General features: G+C 47.0%; 2 protein-coding genes across 2 annotated transcripts in view; both read left to right on the top strand.

Moving 5' to 3' along the window:
- The window catches only part of LOC308396049 (phosphatidylinositol 4,5-bisphosphate 3-kinase catalytic subunit alpha isoform), a 20,057-nt gene extending 4,334 nt beyond the window's left edge, over window positions 1-15,723 (top strand). Inside the window, exons 2-28 of the mRNA XM_080881112.1 lie at window positions 17-140; window positions 372-475; window positions 553-715; window positions 781-990; window positions 4,813-4,880; window positions 4,969-5,097; window positions 5,177-5,230; window positions 5,407-5,516; window positions 5,596-5,737; window positions 6,025-6,110; window positions 6,210-6,315; window positions 7,076-7,228; window positions 7,309-7,440; window positions 9,283-9,407; window positions 9,720-9,801; window positions 9,891-10,055; window positions 10,222-10,325; window positions 10,411-10,510; window positions 10,909-10,980; window positions 11,065-11,171; window positions 11,451-11,572; window positions 11,656-11,734; window positions 11,806-11,976; window positions 12,052-12,169; window positions 12,245-12,396; window positions 12,471-12,619; window positions 13,916-15,723. Coding sequence (XP_080737238.1) covers window positions 56-140; window positions 372-475; window positions 553-715; window positions 781-990; window positions 4,813-4,880; window positions 4,969-5,097; window positions 5,177-5,230; window positions 5,407-5,516; window positions 5,596-5,737; window positions 6,025-6,110; window positions 6,210-6,315; window positions 7,076-7,228; window positions 7,309-7,440; window positions 9,283-9,407; window positions 9,720-9,801; window positions 9,891-10,055; window positions 10,222-10,325; window positions 10,411-10,510; window positions 10,909-10,980; window positions 11,065-11,171; window positions 11,451-11,572; window positions 11,656-11,734; window positions 11,806-11,976; window positions 12,052-12,169; window positions 12,245-12,396; window positions 12,471-12,619; window positions 13,916-14,040 — 3,213 coding nt within the window. The 5' untranslated portion in view covers window positions 17-55 and the 3' untranslated portion in view covers window positions 14,041-15,723. The remainder of the gene's footprint in view (window positions 1-16; window positions 141-371; window positions 476-552; window positions 716-780; window positions 991-4,812; window positions 4,881-4,968; window positions 5,098-5,176; window positions 5,231-5,406; window positions 5,517-5,595; window positions 5,738-6,024; window positions 6,111-6,209; window positions 6,316-7,075; window positions 7,229-7,308; window positions 7,441-9,282; window positions 9,408-9,719; window positions 9,802-9,890; window positions 10,056-10,221; window positions 10,326-10,410; window positions 10,511-10,908; window positions 10,981-11,064; window positions 11,172-11,450; window positions 11,573-11,655; window positions 11,735-11,805; window positions 11,977-12,051; window positions 12,170-12,244; window positions 12,397-12,470; window positions 12,620-13,915) is intronic.
- A 689-nt stretch (window positions 15,724-16,412) lies between these two features.
- eif4e2rs1 (eukaryotic translation initiation factor 4E family member 2 related sequence 1) lies at window positions 16,413-24,172 on the top strand. The gene is made up of 7 exons (XM_080882196.1): window positions 16,413-16,562; window positions 17,156-17,237; window positions 17,816-17,950; window positions 18,135-18,239; window positions 19,424-19,576; window positions 20,580-20,716; window positions 23,953-24,172. The coding sequence occupies exons 1-7, from the start codon at window positions 16,546-16,548 to the stop codon at window positions 23,990-23,992; spliced, it is 669 nt and encodes a 222-aa protein (XP_080738322.1). The 5' UTR covers window positions 16,413-16,545; the 3' UTR covers window positions 23,993-24,172.
- Window positions 24,173-24,202: the final 30 nt, after the last annotated feature.

Raw genomic sequence — 24,202 nt, 5'->3', positions numbered from 1 at the left:
CTCTCTCTCTTCACAGGTAGCCCAGCACTGAGGTGAGGTGTGACTGTTGGTTGCCATGGTGCCCAGGCCATCGTCAGGGGAACTATGGGGGCTCCACCTGATGCCCCCCCGGATCCTGGTGGACTGCTGCCTGCCTAACGGTACAGCCACGGGCGGATGTAAGCTTGGGTGTAGCTCTGTGACGTCATAATGTCGGACAACAGATGACATCATGACGTCACAGCTTTGTTTTTAAGGCTGAACACAAGCATCACTCGTACAGGCTTACCTTCGTCCTCTTTCAGCTCACCTGTAATATTTGTGTTTCTGTTGGATTGTATTTCCGTGGCGTTTCCATGGCGTTTTCATGCTGTTTCCATGACATTCCTCAGGTATGATGGTTAGCCTGGAGTGTCTGAGGGAAACTCCTCTCATCAGTATCAAGCAGCAGCTCTTCTCCGAGGCCAGGAAGTACCCCCTGTACCACCTGCTGCAGGTATACGCTCTTAACTTTGACCCCGCCCCTTCCTTCTATCTCAGTCCAACTATAAATTCCGGTCTCCGATTGGCCAGGAGGAGTCGTGCTACATCTTTGTGGGCGTGACCCAGGAGGCTGAGAGGGAGGAGTTTTACGATGAGACGAGGCGGCTGTGCGACCTGCGCCTGTTCCACCCCATCCTTAAGGTCATCGAGCCCCTCGGCAACCGTGAGGAGAAAATCCTGAACCGTGAGATCGGTAAGCGAACGCCCCATCACATGTAATCACACTATGACCTCATAGTCAGACTCCTCCCCCCACAGGTTTCGCCATCGGGATGCCGGTCTGCGAGTTTGAGATGATGAAGGACCCGGAGGTCCAGGACTTCCGCCGTTCCATACTGAGTGTGTGCAGAGAGGCCATGGAGGAACGGGAAGGAGGGGGGGCCCACAGCCAGGCGCTCTACGTTTACCCCCCCAACGTGGAGTCCAGTCCCCAGCTGCCCCAGCACATCTATAGCAAGCTGGACAAAGGTACTCCCACACCTGCTGGGCCCAGAACCACCCTGTACCTGTCTCTCCTGTGTGAGGTGCCGTGAGGGACATTATTACTGAAACACTGTCACTACTGAAAAACCTTTCAGTTGAACAGGAAGTTGTTTCAGTTGAACAGGAAGTTGTTTCAGTTGAACAGGAAGTTGTTTCTTGACAAGGAAACTGAAGGAAAAAGTGGTAGATTTCAAACAAACCACTGCACAGATGTCTACTCAGCAACCTGCCTAAGTGAAGCAGCTGCATTACTTAACACTATATTAGCCCCAGCATAAGTCAAATTTAGAATAACAGACGGGCATTATCCTGGTTATTTATTTGGCATGTGTGCTTTTTGTCTTTTTTAGCAAAGACAATCTTAAAATCATCAATAAAACCCAAGAGAAGCTGAGCGCTCCTCCATGTAGCACAATGATGTTTACTCAAAAGTATGATGATGTGAATAATGTCTGAGACACCCAATGCAGATGATCCATGTAAAAAATTATGATGTAATTCAAATAGTGGCACATCATTAATATTTAGGGAAATCCAATTTCTTAACTTTCTTTATTAGAAATTCTGCCACAGGATTAAAGTGTGTTTCTGTAACTTTAGGTAGAATAGGCTATTTCATAATTTTCAGTACGCTTTATCCAGTGTATATGAAACAACTACATTAGAACCATGTAACCATCCTGTTGTAACTATGACATATTTTGTCTTTGAAGAATCTACTAATTATACTCTTATTGCATTTTTATCAAACAGCTGACATTGCCCTGGCAATAAATTTGGGAGCACTGATGAGAAATTATTGTATATCATAAACTTTTAATCAAATGAAGCCGAGGCAGCGGGACCAGTGCACTGAATGTGTTATATTCTCTTTGAGTTTAGACAATATTTTTCTGAAAGGTCCGTGTAACTGAGAATGACACCGCTATCATCCACAAATCTGTCATGAATATAATCTTTTTGTTTAACCAGTCACTCTTGAAAATTGATTTTTGATTAAGTGTTATTACCCTATGATTCCATAAGGCTGAATTATGGGGAGAAGTTGTGGGTAAATCTCATTTTCCAAAAAAGTCTGTTTTGGAAAGTTTGATATCTTGATCAGGATTTTATTTGCCTCAAAATCACATTTCAAAATAAAGTCTGATCCTCCTATTTTATTAAACAAGGATCATGGGATCTATGTAGAGTCTGGCTGTGACAGACAAGGTTTTAACCATTTAATTCTAATGGTGCCATCCATAAATTCTAATTCTGGAGCTTTGATACCACCTGTATTGTCACGGTCTGTGTTGGCAGACCGTGGGGATGTGGGCAGTGTTTGCGGTACTCTGTGATGCAAACAGTGCTCTTTATTTACAGTGAAAACTGTACAGTAATACATCCCCGTGTGCTCCCGACTCCGTGTCTCCTCCCAGTGTTTGTGCCAATGTGTCTGCTGCCCTCTAGTTCCAGCAATCCTCCTGGGAAAACAGAGGCAGCCGTTAGTGCCCTCAGCTACACAGGTAGGCTCACACAAACAGACCAGCTGGAGAACTGCCAGGAAGTCTCACAAAATGATCCCACGTCAGCTCCAAGACTCTCTTAAGTAGCTCCCCTGACGAGGCCTGATCAGCAGCAGGTGCGTGGCTTCAGGTGTGGCCAGTCCCCTAGCAGGGCCACACCCACCAGGCCTGACGGCGCCTATAAACGAGTGCTCAGACACACAGCCACCCACACACACATATGTACAAGCATAGAGAAAAAGGGGGAGCAACACCAAAAATACATAAGTAACATGAGTCTATAACTGCTCAGGGATCTTTCTATGTCATGGGTTTTATTCCTCCACAAAAATTGGAAAATAACTGTGTTAATGTTTTTTCTCAAAGATATTTTTATTGATTTAAAGCAACAAAGAAAAACAGGTACACACAGAATTGTTCAACAACAGAGAAGTTTCACAGTGACTGTTTGGACTGAAATATTAGAACACAGATTAATGACAAACACACATGACTAGAAAAAAATAAATAAATAAAATAACAACATTTTTCTGTGTTAATGCTTTTAGAGGAGATATGTAGAGAGGGACAAGGATAAATCAATTTGGAGATGCCTCCAGCTTTAGATAGGATGTTTCTGCCAAAAATAGCGAGTCTCTGGTTAACCAGTGGCTGAGTGATGTCTTCATCTCCATGATACAGTTAGAAATATTAGTGTCTTCTCTGCTAATTGGGTTTTTTAGATATTATCAGCCCTATATATTTAACTTGAGGAGTCAGAGCTTGTATGAATCGGGTTCACATTTTTTGATACTGAGAGATAAACGAGCCCAGACCTCCCTCTCCACAGCCACCTGCTCCAGCTTATCCAGGGGAACACCAAGGCGTTCCCAGGCCAGCCGAGAGACATAGACTACGTTCACTCTGCAGGTCTTGATGCTCAATTCAGATTTTTTGATCAAATCCGATTTTTTTTGTCTGCTCGTTCACACTACAAATAAAATGTGACAGCAAACGCGCTCTAGTGTGAACGCTCAAAGCAGCCGCATGCGCAAAAGAAGACGTCACACACAACGCGCTCTGTTCAGACCCAGAGCAACAGGATGTTTGACTGATGGCCTTAATATAAAGACTTCGGACTTTACGTTTGCCAAGTTTTGCTTTAAGTTATTTTGTTATTTACATAATAATGTAAATAACCTAATAATGATCCTTATTGCTGTTTTAGAGGAGCGCTGCTTCAAAGGATAGATTTCTGTCAGAATCTGCAGATTATACAGGACAAAGAAAATGTTCACGTTTCTCCAACGTTGTCTTCCCAACAGTTTCACTGACATCTACACGGGATGGCCAGGAAGCGTTCACGATGTCTTCTCTGGCGCTGATAATTGGCGTCTGTCTTGTGTCAGTGACGTAAAAGACGGATTTAATGCGGCATGACCATCAAACAGCAGTCGCTTTCTAAAACATCGGATATGTATCGGATTCAGCACCACATACGACGGTGACCCAGATCGGATTTGATGCGCTTTCGCCTGCAGTGTGAACGTAGCCATAATCTCTCCAGCGTGTCCTGGGTCTGCCCTGGGGCCTCCTCCCGGTGGGACATGCCTGGAACACCTCACCCAGGGGGCATCCTTGTCAGATGCCCGAACCACCTCAGCTGGCTCCTTTCGATGTGGAGCAGCAGCTGCTCTACTCTGAGCCCCTCCCGGATGGCCGAACTTCTCACCCTATCTCTAAGGGAGAGGCCAGCCACCCTTCGGAGGAAGCTCATTTCTGCCGCTTGTATCCGCGATCTCGTTCTTTCGGTCACTACCCACAGCTCGTGGCCATAGGTGAGGGTAGGGACGAGAAGCTTTGGAGAAAATTTAGTTTTCTCTACCTCGCATTTATCTTTCAAAAAAATAGACTTATCATCTGTGAATTGACTTATTTTGAAGTCTTTATTAAAAATTGATATTCCTTGTATGTCGTGTTAACAACTGAGTTGCCAATATAAAAAGCTTAGGGGAAACAGGACATGCTTGCCGAATTCCCTGTTGCACCTTGAATCCATTTAAAGAAGCTACAGTATTGTTAAGTAATGCATCTGCTTCACTTAGGCTACAAGCACAGCCGCCCCCACCCCCAGGTCCTGGACCAGTACCGGTCTGTGAGTCGTTTGGGTCGCAAGAGTCGAGGCTTTCAGGGTTTTTATCGTTTTTATATCGTTTATATTGTTAGCTCGGTTTCCCTGGGTCTTTTCCCGATGTTATGAATAAATCTGTTTTTTGGTAGCGGTACTGTATACCTGTCTGACTTGCTGTACCTGTCTGTGCAGGGCGCCTGATTGTGACCATCTGGGTGATCGTGTCTCCATCAAACTCCAAACAGAAGTACACCTTGAAGGTAAACCTGGACACTGAGCTGGTTCCTGAAACAATCAGAACAGGAAGTGAGGTAGTCACCAGGTGTGTGTGTGTGTGTGTGTGTGCAGGTTAGTCACGACAGTTTACCTGAGCAGCTGATCGCCGAGTCCATCAGGAAGAAAAGCCGATCGATGCACCTTTCACCTCAGCAGCTCCGCCTCTGCGTTCAGGAGTACCAGGGCCAGTACATCCTTAAGGTACGCCTGTCTGTCTGTGTCTACCTGTCTGGCCCCACACCTGACGACTCACCTGTCTCCCTCCCTGTGTGCCTCTCAGGTGTGTGGCTGCGATGAGTACCTGCTGGAGAAGTTTCCTCTCAGTCAGTATAAGGTAACAGCTGATCCTGTGGCTTCACTGCACCTGTCACAGTTTGTCCTACACCTGACCTACCTGCTGCCCATAGTTCACATTAATGTCACGTACAGGACAGGTGAGACTGTCCAACGTGAGCTTAAAGTGTCATCCAGGATTAGGTGATCTTCAGTTCCTCACCTGTGTGTCTGCAGTACATCCGCTCCTGCATCATCGTGGGACGTCTTCCTCACCTGATGCTCGTGTCCAAAGACAGCCTCTACTCTCAGCTTCCCGCCTCAGGCTTCGTCACGCCTTCCTACAGGTATGGCCGTCACAGGTGTCACACCTGCAGGTATCACAGGACACAGGACAGGAGGTGACTTGAGCTGTGTGTGTTTCAGCCGTCGGACTCCTCAGCCGTCTCCCTGTCCAGGAGGAGGCGACGGTTCTCCTCCTCGCTCCTTGTGGGCCTTCAACACTCTGCTGAGAGTCCGGCTGCTCTGCGCCACGTACGTGAACGTGAACATCAGAGACATCGATAAGGTGAGTCGGTACTCGCTGCCTGGACCTGCCGCATCACATGTGGGGTCTAACAGGTGTTATCATGATCAAGCATCAGCCCTGACTCCAGTAATTATTACGTGCTTTGAGAAGCTTTAATGTTCAAAGAAGGACTCACAGGGTCGTAGCAGGAGGAGACCCAGGACTCTGCAGAGGTTCTGAGCACTGGGGGCCGGTTCACTGGACTGGATTAGATGTCTGGATGTTTGGGTGGATGGTTGGATCAGTCCCACCAAAACATCAGATAGGATTTTGTTGTGTGTGTGTAGATCTATGTGAGGACAGGGATCTATCACGGAGGAGAGCCGCTCTGTGACAACGTCAACACCCAGAGAGTGCCCTGCTCCAACCCCAGGTACGACACACCCAAACACACACGTTAAAACATCGGCCCCCCTCCTGTCGCTCCTTTTACCTGCCTGTCTGCAGCTAACTCTTACCTGTCTGTCTTCAGGTGGAATGAGTGGCTGACCTATGACATCTACCTGGCTGACCTCCCTCGTTCAGCCAGACTCTGCCTGTCTATCTGCTCTGTGAAGGGAAGGAAAGGAGCTAAGGAGGTAGGAAATAAGGGAGTACAGGTGATCTGTGTAGTAAGACTGCTGGTTGAACCTGTCTCAGGTCGTTTCTCAGTACTCAAGTACGCAAGTCCGTACTCGTCCCACTCGTGCTTCTGAAGTTCCCACGGGAATCTGGAGTTCCTGAGAACTGGAGGACGCGCCGATCGTTCTAATGTTGGAACGGGCGTGTACTTGATGACATCACAGCTCAGCTCCATTGTTTCCACTGTCACCACCCTTTAATTTAACTGTGATTGATATGTGCAATGGAAATTACACATGACATAAAAAACTGCACAAAGTAATAGATTTCTTTAAGGAAAAAATCTTTTTAAAGTATTTTGCAAAATGCCCTTTTACATATCATCTGCTTCACAGTCAGATGTGAACAGCTAAAAGCAGTACACACGTATGCACAGTTCATGCCTCTTATTCAATAGAAACAAAGAGGTTAGAAAGCTTTTATTTTATTTTAGTAGATACTAAAACCTACCACAGACAGCTGCTGGGGTTTGGAAGAGAACTGAACTAATACTCCAAATATAATCAGATCATTGTTGGAGCAGCCGTCAGGATCTCCTCGTATCAACATGCTGTTTTTGTTTCCTCCTGGATTTAATTATTTTTATTGTTAGATTCAATTCAGAGTCAGCTGTTTAAATAAGAACAGCACATTTTACATCAGGTGAAATGACCATCGATGCATGCTCGATAGAAGGGGAGGAGCCAAGACACATCCTCTGTCTCACCTGTCTCACAGGAGCACTGCCCTCTGGCCTGGGGGAATGTAAACCTGTTTGACTACAAGGACATCCTGGTCTGTGGTAAGGTGGCTCTCAGCCTGTGGCCTGTTCCCCATGGCCTAGAGGACCTGCTCAACCCCATTGGAGCCGCGGGTTCAAATCCCAACAAGGTACCCAACAAGTTCTCTCAGACAGTAGAAATGTGTCTGATCCTGAAGTAAGTATTTAATGATGGTGTTGTGGTCTGCAGGAGACCCCCTGCGTGGAGCTGGAGTTCTCCTGGTTCAATCAGATCGTTGTTTTTCCTGACGAGCAGCAGATTGAAGAGCACGCCAACTGGACCATCAGCAGAGAACTGGGCTACAACTACTGCCACGGCCTGGTAACTACAACATTAAAAACTCCCTCTCTGCCCCCCGAGGTTTGGTGTGTGTGTGAAATCCTCAGACCACGTCCTCTAAAGAGGTCCTATACAAAGATCCTCTACAGAGGTCTTCTACCAGAGGTCTTCTACCAGAGGTCCTCTACAGAGGTCTTCTACCAGAGGTCTTCTACCAGACGTCTTCTACAGAGGTCCTCTACAGAGGTCCTCTACAAAGGTCTTCTACCAGAGGTCCTCTACAGAGGTCCTCTACAGAGGTCCTCTACAGAGGTCCTCTACAGAGGTCCTCTACAGAGGTCTTCTACCAGAGGTCTTCTACCAGACGTCTTCTACAGAGGTCCTCTACAGAGGTCCTCTACAAAGGTCTTCTACCAGAGGTCCTCTACAGAGGTCCTCTACAGAGGTCCTCTACAAAGATCCTCTAAAGAGGTCCACTACCAGAGGTAGTCCTCTACCAGAGGTCCTCTACAAAGATCCTCTACAGAGGTCCTCTACAAAGATCCTCTACAGAGGTCCTCTACAGAGGTCTTCTACCAGAGGTCCTCTACAAAGATCCTCTACAGAGGTCCTCTACAAAGATCCTGTACAGGGGTCCTCTACCAGAGGTCCTCTACAAAGATCCTGTACAGGGGTCCTCTACCAGAGGTCCTCTACAAAGATCCTCTACCAGAGGTCCTCTACAGAGGTCCTCTACAGAGGTCCTCTACAAAGATCCTCTAAAGAGGTCCACTACCAGAGGTGGTCCTCTACATAGATCCTCTACAGAGGTCCTCTACCAGAGGTGGTCCTCTACATAGATCCTCTACAGAGGTCCTCTACCAGAGGTCCTCTACAAAGATCCTCTACCAGAGGTCCTCTACAGAGGTCTTCTACCAGAGGTCTTCTACCAGAGGTCTTCTACCAGAGGTCTTCTACCAGAGGTCCTCTACAGAGGTCCTCTACAGAGGTCCTCTACCAGAGGTCCTCTACAGAGGTCCTCTACCAGAGGTCTTCTACCAGACGTCTTCTACAGAGGTCCTCTACAGAGGTCCTCTACAAAGGTCTTCTACCAGAGGTCTTCTACCAGAGGTCCTCTACAGAGGTCCTCTACAGAGGTCCTCTACAAAGATCCTCTAAAGAGGTCCACTACCAGAGGTAGTCCTCTACCAGAGGTCCTCTACAAAGATCCTCTACAGAGGTCCTCTACAAAGATCCTCTACAGAGATCCTCTACAGAGGTCTTCTACCAGAGGTCCTCTACAAAGATCCTCTACAGAGGTCCTCTACAAAGATCCTGTACAGGGGTCCTCTACCAGAGGTCCTCTACAAAGATCCTGTACAGGGGTCCTCTACCAGAGGTCCTCTACAAAGATCCTCTACCAGAGGTCCTCTACAGAGGTCCTCTACAGAGGTCCTCTACAGAGGTCCTCTACAAAGATCCTCTAAAGAGGTCCACTACCAGAGGTGGTCCTCTACATAGATCCTCTACAGAGGTCCTCTACCAGAGGTCCTCTACAAAGATCCTCTATCTATCGGTAGTGGTTTCCTGTGTGCTCTCCTTCCATTAACAGTGCTCTTCTTCGAGGTCTTCCTCAAAGTGAACACAGTTGCTTTCCAGCTGTTCTCCAGCTGTTTTGCCTTTGGCTTCTTTTTGCCTCTTTGGGAATTGTGGTGTAATCTTTATAGGTTTCATCTCGACCGAAGAGCAGCAGCAGTCCTGTGCAGTTTGTGTTTCTGATGTTGTTGTGTGTTTTAGTTTGTCAGTGTTTACCTGTGACTCAGATCCAAATACAGAAGACTCAGCAATTGCCTCAGACTACCTGTCTCTCACCCGTCTCTCACCCGTCTCTCACCTCTCCCTCAGAGCAGCCGTTTGGCCTGTGACAGCAGTGTTTCGTCAGGCGATGCCGAGCAGCTTCGCTCTCTCTGCTCCAGAGATCCGCTGTACGAGCTCTCGGAGCAGGAGAAGGACTTCCTCTGGAGACACAGGTGAGAATGAATGTAATGGAGTGAACACCCTGCAGGTGTATTTTTGGAGGCATGTCCTCTGAACGCTGTGACGTTCTGAACCCACAGTTAAACCTCCGATCCAGGTATATTTGAACAGGTTTAAATAGTCCCAGATTTACCTAACGTGATCTTTGACACAGAAACTTTCTGGACCTTTCTGTCTGTCTGATTTTAGATGTCTGGCAGCTTCACGTGACTCTCTCTGTTTGTGCATGTTCCTGTCCACCGGCCTTGTCTACCTGTCTCTCCCCATTTGTCTACCTGTGTCTCTGCCTGTCTGTATCTCTGCAGACATTACTGTGTAAACATCCCAGAGTCTCTCCCTAAGCTGCTTCTTTCTGTCAAATGGAACTCCAGAGACGAAGTTTCTCAGGTACCGAACTTCCCATCACAGTCAGGGACAAATGCTTCAAACCCTCACTTTGACTCACCTGTCTCTCTGTCACCTGTCCCCTCCCTCAGATGTACTGTCTGTTGAAGGAGTGGCCTCTGATGGAGCCCGAGTCGGCTCTCGAGTTGTTGGACTGTAACTTTCCCGACCCAATGGTCCGAGAGTTTGCGCTGCGCTGCCTCGTGCAGGGCCTGACGGATGACAAGCTGTCGCAGTACCTGTTGCAACTTGTACAGGTGCGTGTGGTAATGGTAAATGGTAAAGGGTCTGCACACCTGCTGCTGTGTGCCTCACACAGTCCTCTGCAGCACACTGCAGACACACCTGGACTCCTCACCTGTCTGTGTACTGTCACATACATACACTTATCTTTCGTCTTTTGTCTCATGGTCTTTTCTGCAGGTGTTGAAGTATGAGATGTACCTGGACAATCCTCTGGCCCGTTTCCTGATAAAGAAAGCTCTGACCAATCAGAGGATAGGGCACTTCTTCTTCTGGCACCTGAAGTGAGTGCAAATGTCCTGGTGTTTACCTGAGGGATCTAACATGTCTGTTTGGTCATTTTTAATTTAACAGGAAGTGTTCTCACAGGTCAGAGATGCACAACAAGACGGTTTCCCGACGCTTCGGTCTGCTGCTGGAAGCTTTCTGCAGAGCCTGCGGGATGTACCTGAAGCACCTGAACAGACAGGTGAGCCCTGACACACCTGGTCTTCTGAGTCCAGTTCAACATGAGCTCCTTATCTAGTTTTTCTTAACCTAAGACCATCACCACACAACAAAAGTGTCTCTCAGCCCAGGATTTATCAGTCTACCTGTGAGATAGTTCACAGGAACCAGGAAGCCTTGGAAGACCAATCAGAAGCATGGACACATACTCACAGGAAGTATCATGCTGGAAAAATATTAGGTGGTTAAACACAGAATAGAGCGTGAAAATAACACAGAGCAGCAGAGTGAAACAGCAGTGTCAGTGATTAACGAAGCTTCTCTCACCTGGTCGTTTGTATAACTGAGCTACTAACACACCTGTATGTGCGTGTGTGTGTGTGTGTGTGTGTGTGTGTGTGTGTGTGTGTGTGTGTGCAGGTAGAGGCCATGGATAAACTGGTGAATCTGACCGACACACTGAAGCAGGAGAAGAAGGACGAGACTCAGAAAGTATGAAAACAAACAAAGCAACTTAAATCTGACTTGTGATTGGCTGACGGTGACATGTGTTTCTGTACTGCTATTGGTTGTCAGACTCAGATGAAGTTTCTGGTTGAGCACATGTCTCGTCCAGATTACATGGAAGCTCTGCAGGGATTCGTCTCTCCACTGAATCCAGTTCACCAGCTGGGAAATCTCAGGTAGGCATAACTGGTTAAATAACTGCATGACTTCCTACCTGACCGATCATTGCATGACCAGATCTTTTAGTGTGTGTGACTATGACTAAGATCAGTGTGGATATTTATAGCTCTTGGTAGTGAAATGTGGGGTTTTCTAAATATAAAAGTGATTCATCTGCATATTGACCGACTTTAAGTGTTTTATTCTTTAAAGAGCTTCCTGACTGCATCAGCGTGTTTTCAGGCTTGAAAAACAACAAAGTAAAACAATGTTTAAAAAGTGTCGTGTGCTTTTAGGCTGGAGGAGTGTAGGATCATGTCCTCGGCAAAGCGCCCCCTGTGGCTGAACTGGGAAAACCCTGACATCATGTCCGAGCTTCTCTTCACCAACAACGAGATCATCTTCAAGAACGGAGATGGTAACGAGTTTGGCGCTAACTGTATTACTGCTGTTTACAGCTGTGCCAGGGCACTGTGGGTAACGTAGTGTGTTCTGTTACAGACCTGCGTCAGGATATGCTAACGTTGCAGATTATTAAAATCATGGAGAACATCTGGCAGAACCAGGGTCTGGACCTGCGGTGAGAGCCCGTGACATTACCTGTGACATCACACCGACACCTGGCTAACGGAGCGTGTGTTTGTGTATTAGCATGTTGCCCTATGGATGCCTCTCCATCGGTGACTGCGTGGGTCTGATCGAGGTTGTGAAGAACAGCTTCACCATCATGCAGATTCAGTGCAAGGGAGGCCTGAAGGGGGCGCTGCAGTTCAACTCCAACACGCTGCATCACTGGATCAAAGACAAGAACCGCGGCGAAGCGTGAGCACACCCCTCTGCACACATGTTTGCATGAACACCTGTCTGCCCTCTGCTCACTTCCTGTCTGTCCCACAGGTACGATCGGGCCATCGACCTGTTCACGCGCTCATGTGCTGGTTACTGCGTTGCCACGTTCATCCTGGGAATCGGAGACCGCCACAACTCCAACATTATGGTGAAAGAGAATGGACAGGTGAGCCTCTGACCCCACGCCCTGACAGCTCTTCCTGGGACTGCAGCCGCCTAACTCTTTGTCTGCCTCCTCCAGCTGTTCCATATTGACTTTGGTCACTTCCTGGATCACAAGAAGAAGAAATTTGGCTACAAGAGGGAGCGTGTACCCTTTGTCCTTACTCAGGACTTCCTCATCGTCATTAGTAAAGGCATCCAGGAATCCACCAAGACCAAGGAGTTCGAGAGGTGCCCTGTCCCTCCTCTTTGCACCTCCTCCTGTCTCCCTCTGAGCCCGCCTCACTCTCTGTCTACCTGTTTAGGTTCCAGGAGATGTGCTACAAAGCATACCTCGCCATCCGTCAGCACGCCAGCCTCTTCATCAATCTCTTCTCCCTTATGCTGGGTTGCGGGATGCCTGAACTGCAGAGCTTTGATGACATTGCCTACCTGAGGAAAACCCTGGCCCTGGGTAAGACTGGAGTGACGGACGGGCAGGAGACAGGTGGTATTATGATGCTGTAGATGTCTAGAACTCCACCAATCCATGGTGGCAGCAGAGTGCCTGTTCTAAGCAACCATCTCCTGTCCATCACAGGGACAGTTCAGTACTTGGAACTGTCTGTAACCCGTCTGTCTCTAAGCCATCTGTCATAGACTGGCCTGTCTAAGGTCATATCCCAATTCATGGGTTGGATCCTCCTGAGGACCCGGCCTTCGTGGTCTACGTGGGCCGGGTCCTCAGAAGGTCGGGTAGGCCGGAAGTAAACGGCTGTGGAATTGAACGGTCTAGCCTTCAGATTAGCATCACCGCTGTCTTGGTGGAGTTTAATAAACTCGGCGTAAATTCTTGACCATCTCACACTTCTGTTTAATCAGTTTTCTGTTTGACGTTTATTCAGCTGTGTGAAAACCACCCAGGGTATTAATAAAGTGTTATTTTATCTAATCTAATCTAATAACTTTAATCTCAGCCAAACCGATTGACTCACGAACAAATAAAACACTGAAAAAGCCCAACAATAACATTTTTAGGTTGTCTAAATGACTCTTATATTACATTTAACCTGAGTAGCGAAAGTCCGCGGTGATCTGAAAATGATGTGCCGGGAGTTGTGTCGTTCTCGGCGGCTTCAGTGACCCTCGAGCTCTCAGCTAGCTATCGAGCTGGTGGGTAACAGACGTCTCCAAAAACGTCGAAGCACTTTTGCAAATATGCGATATCTTGATAAACTGAGCAGATATTAGAAGTTTACACGCCCACATTCTCGCCTGAAAATATGTTAAAAGTTTATTTTTTGGGGGGTCCTTTGTCCCTCTTTGGGGGGGGGAAACTCCCACTAGGTTTAAATCTGGGACTCTCCACTATTTGACCCTAGAACTGAAGAAGGTGAAACATCTTCAAGCAACTTAAACAAGTCCAGACGCTTTTCTTTCCAAGCTCCTTAGATTAATACCAGTAATTTTAAAACTTAGTAGCTGCCGCCATTGCCGGAAACTGGAGTTTGGCTGGGCCACGCTATGATTTCTGGGATATGGTGGGCCATGATGGACACACCTGACCCATCCTTCAAATTCGGGTAAAAGGAGGCCACACTTGTCGGCTGCATTCAGAGGAGTCTACGAATTTGGACAGCCTTCGGCGCGTCGCTGTGACGTAATCGGTCTACAAATGTGTCCTCAGGAGGATGCAGCCCATGAATTTGGACACGACCTGTAAGTCTTTTCTTTAACCAGTCTGTCTCTAACCCATTTGTCTGTCATTCAGAGAAGAGCCAGCAGGAGGCACTGGAGTACTTCACCAAGCAGATGAACGACGCTCACCACGGCGGCTGGAGCACGAAGATGGACTGGATCTTTCACACCATAAGACACATGCCCAATGAGCACTGACACACACCTACCCACACTGGTGTGTTTGTTTACTGCACTACTGTGATGATTATGATACTAATGATGATGATGATGATGACGACAGACTCGTCATCTGATGTCATAGATTTTCTTTAGAGGTTTTTTGTCCTTGTGTCTTTTGGACGGTTGTCATAGAAATATGAATCTCAGGGTCAAAGGTCAGTGGGGTTTTGATGATGCCAAAGGCAGGCTGGGAAAAAATGACGATGCTGATGATGAAGGTGACGTCACAAAAGTCTTCCAATCGGTGCTACTGTTAGCTTGTTAGCTGCTGTACTTTTCAAAAACAGTCAAACTTTATTGAGTGAAATTTTATTGACAAGCAGCTGTAACTTCATAAAATGTTATTTTTGAGTGACATAACTTTATTGAAACCAGCAAAGTGAACACTGTGGTCACTGTGAGAGCAATAAAACTTCCAATAACCAATCAATATTTAGATTATGACAATCAGTTCTGACCAGTAGGAAGGCAGAGCTGACCAGCTGTGGGCGGAGTCATTGTGATGATGCAGTCTAGAGACTTAAGATACCTTCAGAGTTTATTGGAAGTATCTTTTGGAGTATTTTGTTGATTTGAACCCACTTAAACAGATTTTTACGATCAGCATATCATCCTCGTTAATCAGGGATCAAAGTACTCGACAATCTGAACCAATCAGCTGCTGCCGTTAGCCCTTAGCTAGTCTACTTAGCATTGTTAGCTGTTGGCTCATGAGTCATGCTGAGATAGTTAGCATTAGCCTGTTAGCTATTAGATAGCTGAGTTGTTGCACTGGATAAAGGAACTGTGGGTAGGTTTAGTTACCATAGTGAAAACCCCGTCCCTCTAATCTCATTGGCTGCCAGTTCCTAGGGCAGGGCTACATTCAAATAGTTTTATGTGAAGGTTTTTTCCTGTTCAGGTGAGAGATCAAAGCCCCGACCCCTGCTGCATGCTAATCATTCATTGCTGACATCATCGACTGTGATGGTTACTATAGTGACTGATAACACACGGGGAGATGTGATGTGTTTGTTTCCATGTGATCAGTATTGATTGTTTTCTGATGTATTAATGATTTTTAACTAATTGGTTTCTTCATGTATTGATTTGTGATGTTATTGATTCTTCTTGACCCTCTGACATAGGAGAGCAGGTCACCTGAAGGGCGGAGCCTGATGTTATAACACCATGCCCAGGTGTTAAAGCACTTATTGATCAGTGTTATTATGGATTATTGTTGTTTTGTTGTTTCAAAATAAAAGTTTAACTGGTGTGTGTGTGTGTGTGTGTGTGTGTGTGTGTATGTGTGTGTGTGCTTTACTCACCTGAGACATGTTCAGTTCCTCTGACGTCCAGCAGGTGCTGCTGTGACCTTTGAGTCCTAACTGCTCTTTTTTTAAAATGAAATAAATAAAACTAAAATAATAAGATATTTCACCGTATTTCAAGGAAAATAAATGCAAATAACTCTGGGTATTAATCAATCCATGATATATGACATCTTTTTTTTCCAAGCTCCTTAGACAGCATTTGACACTGTTGACCACACAATCCTATTAAATTAGGGGTCCCCAATCCCAGTCCATGAGGGCCGGTGTCCCTGCAGGTTTAAGATGTGTCCTTGATCCATCACAGCTGATTTAAATAGATAAATAACTGTCTTGTCTCCAGAGGCCTGGTAATGAACTAATCATGTGATTCAGGTGTGTTGACCCAGGGTGAGATCTCAAACCTGCAGGGACACCGGCCCTCGTGGACTGGGATTGGGGACCCCTGTATTAAACCATCTAAAGACATGTGTTGGGTTTGCACTTGTACAAACGTATACATGTATTATGTTCACATATGTGTGCTTGTGTGTGAATGTGTACACTCTTGTATATGTATGTGCATATTTGCATGTACACATATATTTTTACAAACATATGGGATGTCACAATGTTTTCTATTTTTTCATCTTTCATCTATTTTAATTCTTTTTATTTGATTATGCTATCCTTCTGTTCAGCACTTTGGCGGACACTTGATGCCCTTTAAATGTTCTTTATAAATAAAGATCACTTGACTTGAGAAGTGTACATTAATGCAGAGAAGTGTATTTTCGTTTATCGTTTTTTTAATGTATTGATTGTGCAGTGTTGGTCCTCCATATATTAATAAATATAATTTTGTAGTTTATGCACTATGGGCCCGCCATAATATTTATATATCACTTATTATTATTTTTAATGAAGTCAATTATCCCGCGTTGATCCTCCATACTTATGGACATAATGTTTCGCTTTTATAACCTTTCGTGAAAGTGCGATTAGTGACAGCTATTATATTTGTCCCTTCGCGCCTTCCGTCCACTGTTCCGCCGTAAGCATGCGCATTGACAGAAGCCGTCACCGCAGTCCAGTGTGTTGAGTAGAAGCCGAGTAGGGACAATAGATTAAAAATAGAAAAGTACAGGTGATACAGGCGGAGATAAGGAGCAGAACGAGAGACGGAGGAGAGATGGATCAGTTGGAGCGGTAAGGCTCACCTTTGACCTGGAAATAACTGCAGATAACGCTCGAGCACGTAGAGCTAGCATCCAGTGTGATTCATTCAAACTTTATTTAAACAGACTGCGTGAAATAAGAGTTAGCCGTTAACAACAGCGTTTTTATCCAGGCAGTCGGGGTCTAAACTTTATTGACACAGCCTCCCTGAACAGTCCGTTTGTTTCGGAGCGTGAGACGGTCGCGTGCGCTGTTGTGTACAAGTGAGAGGACCTGTGGAGGTGTGACGTCAGCGCAGGGCTCCGTCTTTTAAATGGAGTTTAGGAAGGACGTGAGATAAAGGGGCGACTTCACCTGTGAGTAGTGACGGTGCGGTGTGTCGAATCTTTCCAGCCAATGGTTTCGGGCGCACGAAGCCCCGTTTAACAGCTCACTGCTGCCATCTGCTGGTCGTTCGGTGTACAGCGGCCCTGCTGTGATAACACATGCAGGCTACATATCAGTGGAAAAGCAAACGTAAAGATGACTCAAGCATTTTAGCTGTTCGTCCACCATAAACCATGGGCACGTCCCTCAGGTGACACCTGGGATTACCTGCTGAGTACTTCCTGTTTGTCTTTCAGTCCCCAAGATGACAACGCACAGGAGACAGATTGTCACGTTGACAATGCCGATGGAAACAACAACAACAACAACCGGCGCAAGGTAACCTGTTCCTCTGTTTTACCTGGTTACCTGTTCACGTCGTGCTCGTGTCTGTAGGCACGTTATGTTATCCCAGGTGGAAGTCTCGCTGAGACACGTGGCGTTAGAGGACAGACAACGGTTGTGTTTGTGGATATATGACTGACTTTAATTATGCATAAAATCATCACATCTCTGTAGGATTAAACTGAACATTATAAGTGCTTCATAAAAACAATGTCACGTGACTTTGCTGACAGGCAGCTAAAAGTATTGTTTAATGTTCCTGTTGGAACTTTTGTATCGCCGCATAAATAAGAGTCATAAAACTCAGCACTTACTTTTAAATGTTTACTCTTCGGCCGCCCCACTTTATCCTCTGCTGTGCTATGAATCCTGGGATATGATGTGCCAACCCACATCATAACCCATCCTTGAAATCTGAGGGAAAGGACGACGCATTTGCAGCAGCCTTCGTCACGTCACTGTGACGTAATCGGCCCTCTGAAGGACAGCCTTGAGTTTAGACACTCTTAAAACCCTCAGACTGTGAGGGCCTGATTGGTCAGCAGCTGTGATGTGTGTTTTGTAACCTGCAGACGGTGTGTCCAGGTGCAGGTGAGCACCCCCTGCAGTATAACTACACCTTCTGGTACAGCAGGAGGACCCCGAGTCGTCCCGCCAGCTCTCTGAGCTACGAGCAGAACATACGACAGATCGGCACCGTGGCCTCGGTACGTATGGACAGCTTTCTGTGAGGACACGCCTCCTCTGAGACCACACCCCGTCAGCTTTACTGATAGTTTCAGTCTGACACGATTTTATTTCTTCTCTCTCTGATTCAGTCACATGATCAGTCTGACCGGATCAGTAAGTCTGTGCGATCGATCGTTCTGATAGCCAATAATGTGTGTTCAGGTGGAGCAGTTCTGGAGGTTTTACAGTCATCTGGTGAGGCCAGGTGACCTGAGCGGGCACAGCGACTTCCACCTGTTCAAGGAGGGCATCAAACCCATGTGGGAGGTAACTAAGTACCCAGTACTCCTGCAGTACTCTTGCAGTACTCGTGTAGGACAGATTTGTGCTGCTCAAATGAAAGTACAACAATAAAATCATCATAGACACACAACACATGCAGGGCTGCAGTGACATCACCACGAACCAGACACGCCTGTGTGAGGCCACACCCACACCAAGAAAGTACTAATGAAGGAAGCATCAATGAATTCTTAGTGAAGTGCTGATGAAGATGAGGGGTATCCATCCATCTTCCTTCACTGGGGGGCAGGTCACGGGGCAGTAGCCTGAGCAGAGCGTGCCAGACCTCCCTCCTGCTGGCCTCCTCCTGGAGAACACGACAAGCACACCTTGCCCAGGAGGCTCAGCTCTCTCTTCACCACCATGGACCGGTGCAGCATCACTGCAGCCGCTCCAGTGCGCGCTGGAGGACACCACCTGATGAAACCAACAGAACCAATCTGCACGAAAGCCAGAGATGAGATTCTTGGCTGTGCCTGTAAATTCTGTACATGAAGATTCTGAACAGAATCGGTGAGAGTACCATGTCCCACCAGGAACTAGTCCTACCTACTGACGGCTCTGCGGACCAAGTTCTTGCAGTGGTTGCTTAAGGATTAAATGGCCCGTAGTACGGCGATGGGCCCCTGTCCCTTTCCCTGGCTGTGCCCAGCCACATCCTGGGCCTGGTAACCCCAGGCAGGGGAACTGTTTCCTGGGTGATCTTCTCATGGAGGTTTTTTAATAACTCTTTGTCTGGTCCCTAAACCCATGTCCAGAAAGGTAGCGCTTCACAGACGAGCGGTCCCACAGCTGTACACAAAAGGCTAAAAGTAACATGAACGTTAGGTCATAGTCAATACAACAGATTAAATAAAACACGTGAAAATAAACAATACATAATAATTCAACTAAGAATTCTTAACAGAAAAGCTGTTTTAACAGAAAAGTATTAACTGCTCATCAGTGTACTCGAGTACTGCAGGAGTAATCCTGGAGATGTACTCATGCGCTAAAGGAGTACTGATACTGCAGCAATCCCGTACCGCCCCCTGCTGTGCTGCTCGTACCAGTTGTCCCAGATAACTTCCTGCAGTGATGTTAGAGCTGTGTGGTCACATGACTGATGCACTCAAACTCCCCCCTGTGTCTCCTACCTGTGTCACCTGTTGTCTGTCTCACCTGTGCAGGACGAGTCTAACCGCAGTGGGGGGAAGTGGATCATCCGGCTGCGTAAGGGTCTGGCGAGTCGGTTCTGGGAGAACATCATCCTGGCCATGCTGGGCGAGCAGTTCATGGTGGGAGAGGAGATCTGTGGGGCTGTGGTCTCCATACGCTTCCAGGTAACCACACAACCACTGCAGTGCTGTGCTACTGCAGGGCTGCTGCTCTGAGTCGGAATGAGGCAGAGCGGAGACCTTCTCTACCTTAGAGATCAGGGCTCAAACTGGGATTCGGTGCTGTCGAAGTAAAACACAATAGAACTGTGTTACTAAAGTGCAGCTAGTGATGACTGTGGAAGTCTGTGGAGTCAAGCAGAGAGAGGACTTCTGTGATTGTTACCAGGGTTACCCAGTGCTGGTGTGCTGGTCCCCTTTTTTTAATAAGAATGAAACTACACTGAGCGTCATGCTCAGTGCTGAATTCCACTTTCAGAGCTCAGGGACCTCCCACGACATCTTTCAAAGTAAAAGTATTTCCAGTCTGGATCATGTGATCTGATCAGTGGGTAGCGTGGGTTCAGCTGGACGGGTGGGGTCTTGTTTGGCCTCAGTGTGTCCTGTATGGAAGACTGTGGCAGCAATGTTGTCGAGCTGTGTTCACAGACCAAATCAGTGAGTCCGATATATGAGCGCTGGAAGTGAGCTCAGAGGAGAGCTGCTGCTCCTCCACTGACAGGAGTCTGCTCCTTTAGCCTAAGCTTAAAATTAGACGGTCTGTCTCCCAGATCCAAACTGGTTCCCCGAGTTGTGCTCTGATGCATCCATCGGAGTATGTGTGTAAATATTAGATAGGAAAAAGGACTTGTGTGGATGGGCGAACCAGGCACGCTGTGTAAAGTGCTTTGATGAGAGCTCAGAGTAGGAAAGTGATATAGGAGAACCAGTCCATTCACCATTTCCTGTCAGAGGCCATAAGAAGATCATTTGTAACCTTCACTAAAGCTGTTGCTGTGCTGAGCTCTGAAACCTGACTGAAACTCTTCAATAAGCCTCTGCAGATGATCTGTTAGCTGTTGGCCTATAATTAGCTAAGATTAGCTGGGTTTAAACAAGCTTGAAGGCCTGTGGTACGTTTATGATAGCATCTGACCTCTGACCTGTCTGTAACCCGTCTGTCTGTCAGGAGGACATCCTGTCGATCTGGAACAGGACGTCCAACGACCAGACGACGACGTCCAGAATCAGAGACACTTTGAGACGAGTCCTGAACCTTCCAGCTAACACCATCATGGAGTACAAGACCCACAACGACAGCCTCAGGTACTACCACTGTGCTAGCACTGTTACTGCTGCTACTGTTACTGCTGCTAACACTGTGCTGTCAGGTTGGTTGATGCTTTGAGTGTATTCATATGAACCTGACGGTGATCAAAGTCACCTGTCTCAGCTCTAAACCATCTGTACTTAACCCTTTAAAACCAGTTAGAGCGGCACGCTCCGTTTTGCCTAACCATTTTTAAATCCCGGTAGAACCGGAACCGTGTAAGCTAGCGCAATAATTTTTTTTGCATATGAAACCAGAGGAGTTGTACTTACATCTTATGCCATCAGCTTGTCCTCGGTCACAGTTCCCTTCCACATATAGCTTTGCAAAAACTGCATAAAAAGCACTTGCAGCAACAAAAACATAATATTCCAGAAACACGCTTTGCCGATCCGATCAGCTGTTCGTAACACTTCCTACGTTAGAATAGACGTCAGCATGAGCTATCGCATGTCCGCCATTACCTGCCCGAAACCGGAAGTGACTTCATTTTCTCAGAAAATGTAGTTTTTTACTTGTAGGCCTTTACCGATGTTTTTAAAAGTCATGTTTGACTTCATGCTTTTCTGAATAGTTGCTGGGATGCTTAGGACTCAAATCGCGCTGCTTTAAATAGTTTATTTTGACGCACCTGCTGTTTTCTCTGCAAATTTGCATTATAGGATTGGTTTTCGTTTTTCCTGCAGTATATAAAAATTGCTGTATCTCAAAAATAAAACTATGAAGACACAAAATAAATTCCCTGTGGTGGGAAACTATTTGTGCAACTTTTTGGGATTTACAGTTTTGAGGGATAAACCTCTTAAATTTCTCTATTTAGAAATATATGTTAAAAAAATAAAAACGATTTTCAAATTTTTTGTACTTTATTGCAGCGGTCCCCAACCGTTTTTGCGCCACGGACCGGTTTATGCCCAACAATATTTTCACAGACTGGCTTTTAAGGTGTCAACAAAATAAAACTAGTACCGGTACCGAAAAAAATAAGATTTATTCATAACACATGTGAAAAGATTCGATCCCTATACAACAGTTGTAAGAGCTTGGTTCGCATTGCCGGCAATAAGTCGGACTCGTTCCCGGTGGGTGATGGGCTCCGCCAGGGCTGCCCTTTGTCTCCGGTTCTGTTCATAATTTTTATGGACAGGATTTCTAGGCGCAGCCAAGTGGCGGAGGGCTTTCGCTTTGGTGGCCTCAGAATCTCATCTCTGATTTTTGCGGATGATGTGGTTCTGTTGGCTTCATCGGGTGAGGGCCTCCAGCTCGCACTGGAACGGTTCGCAGCCGAGTGTGAAGCAGCGGGAATGAGGATCAGCACCTCCAAATCTGAGGCCATGGTTCTCAGCCGGAAAAGGGTGGAGTGCCCACTCCGGGTCGGGGATGAGTTCCTGCCCCAAGTGGAGGAGTTCAAGTATCTCGGGGTCTTGTTCTCGAGTGATGGGAGAAGGGAGCAGCGTAAATAAGCTTCCTCCGAAAGGTGGCTGGCCTCTCCCTTAGAGATGGGGTGAGAAGTTCGGCCCTCCAGGAGGGGCTCAGAGTGGAGCAGCTGCTGCTCCACATCGAAAGGAGCCAGCTGAGGTGGTTCGGGCATTTGACAAGGATGCCCCCTGGGCGCCTCCTGGGTGAGGTGGAGAGACACGCTGGAGAGATTATATCTCTCGGCTGGCCTGGGAACGCCTTGGTGTTCCCCCGGATAAGCTGGAGGAGGTGGCTGGGGAGAGGGAGGTCTGGGCCTCTTTGCTTAGGCTGCTGCCCCCGCGACCCGGCCTCGGATAAAGCGGATGAAGATGGATGTGAAAAGACCAGGAAAACCGAGTTAACGATAAAAACGATAAAAACGCTAAAAACGCTAACAAAATAACGCTGAAAACTGATAAAAACCCTGAAAACCATACATTTCACACCTGAGCCTCAACTCTCGCGGCCCGGTACCAAACGACTCACGGACCGGCACCGGTCCGAGGCCCGGGGGTTGGGGACCGCTGGTTTATTGCACTTTTTTGCAATTTATGTAGTTACTATGGACTTAATGCTAAAATATTGGCTATAACAGTTGTATTGATGTATAGCAACTTGAAATGCTTCCAAAAACTGCTCCACAGCATATAAACATATGTCGTTCTTAGTTCTATGGCAGGTCTAAAGGGTTCATGATCCTCTAAACAGGGTTTGTCCTCTGTTGATGTTTGGGACATGAGGTGGAGCCACTTTTCATCTAATGAAAGGAAATCAGGACATTTGTTTTCTTTAGGTCAAAGTTGAGATCAAATGTACGTGTTCTCCCTGTCCTCCCTGTAAACCCTCTGTTACCCCTCTGTCCACTCTGTAAACCCACTGTTACCCCTCTGTCCACTCTGTAAACCCTCTGTTACCCCTCTGTTACCCCTCTGTCCACTCTGTAAACCCACTGTTACCCCTCTGTCCTCCCTGTAAACCCACTGTTACCCCTCTGTCCACTCTGTAAACCCACTGTTACCCCTCTGTCCTCCCTGTAAACCCACTGTTACCCCTCTGTCCACTCTGTAAACCCACTGTTACCCCTCTGTCCACTCTGTAAACCCACTGTTACCCCTCTGTCCTCCCTGTAAACCCACTGTTACCCCTCTGTCCACTCTGTAAACCCACTGTTACCCCTCTGTCCTCCCTGTAAACCCACTGTTACCCCTCTGTCCTCCCTGTAAACCCACTGTTACCCCTCTGTCCTCTCTGTAAACCCACTGTTACCCCTCTGTCCACTCTGTAAACCCACTGTTACCCCTCTGTCCACTCTGTAAAGCCACTGTAAACACTCAAGTGTGTTTAGAGAGCAGGAGGATTGCAGCAGATGGTAAATGGCTTGTATTTGTATAGCGCTTTATGTAGTCCCTAAGGACCTCAAAGCGCTTTACACTACATGCAGTCATTCACACACATTCACACACTGGTGATGGCAGCTACATCGTAGCCACAGCCACCCTGGGGCGCACTGACAGAGGCGAGGCTGCCGGACACTGGCGCCACCGGGCCCTCTGACCACCACCAGTAGGCAACGGGTGAGGTGTCTTGCTCAAAGACACAACAAACCGTCAACCTTCCGATTACAGGACGAACTGAACTCTTGAGCAACGATTGCCCAGATGACACTAATTCTGTGTTTAAACTAACAGCTGTGCTTGTCACTGCTGACTGGTGAAATGCATTGTGGGAAACGATGCTGATAAAGCAGTGAGACCTCTTCTGTCTTCTGTTTCAGGGACAACTCGAGCTTCAGGAACACCAAGATCTCTGTCTGAGGTCACCGGGGTCAGCCCAATGGCCCTCTGACCAAACAGGAACTGCCGTGGTGTTACTCTGCTCTCTCATTGGCCAGAGGATGGCCACATGGACCAATAAACTGACTGAACTGGACTGACGGTGTTAGTTTGTATCTCTGAAGTTTGTGCTGGTGTAAATAAAACTGAGTCTTCTTTAAACTCTGAGTGTGACTCTTTAATCCCAGCTGG

The sequence above is a fragment of the Rhamphochromis sp. 'chilingali' genome (genome assembly GCF_963969265.1).
Source record: "Rhamphochromis sp. 'chilingali' genome assembly, chromosome: 1".
Taxonomy (NCBI): Eukaryota; Metazoa; Chordata; class Actinopteri; order Cichliformes; family Cichlidae; genus Rhamphochromis; species Rhamphochromis sp. 'chilingali'.
This window is presented reverse-complemented; position numbering and strand designations above follow the sequence as displayed.

Excerpts from the sequence above, each read along its gene's own strand:
- eif4e2rs1 (XM_080882196.1), top strand. Across the intron at positions 17,238-17,815 it reads ACAACAACAACCGGCGCAAG|ACGGTGTGTCCAGGTGCAGG; the intron begins GTAACCTGTTCC and ends TGTAACCTGCAG. Across the intron at positions 19,577-20,579 it reads TGGTCTCCATACGCTTCCAG|GAGGACATCCTGTCGATCTG; the intron begins GTAACCACACAA and ends TCTGTCTGTCAG.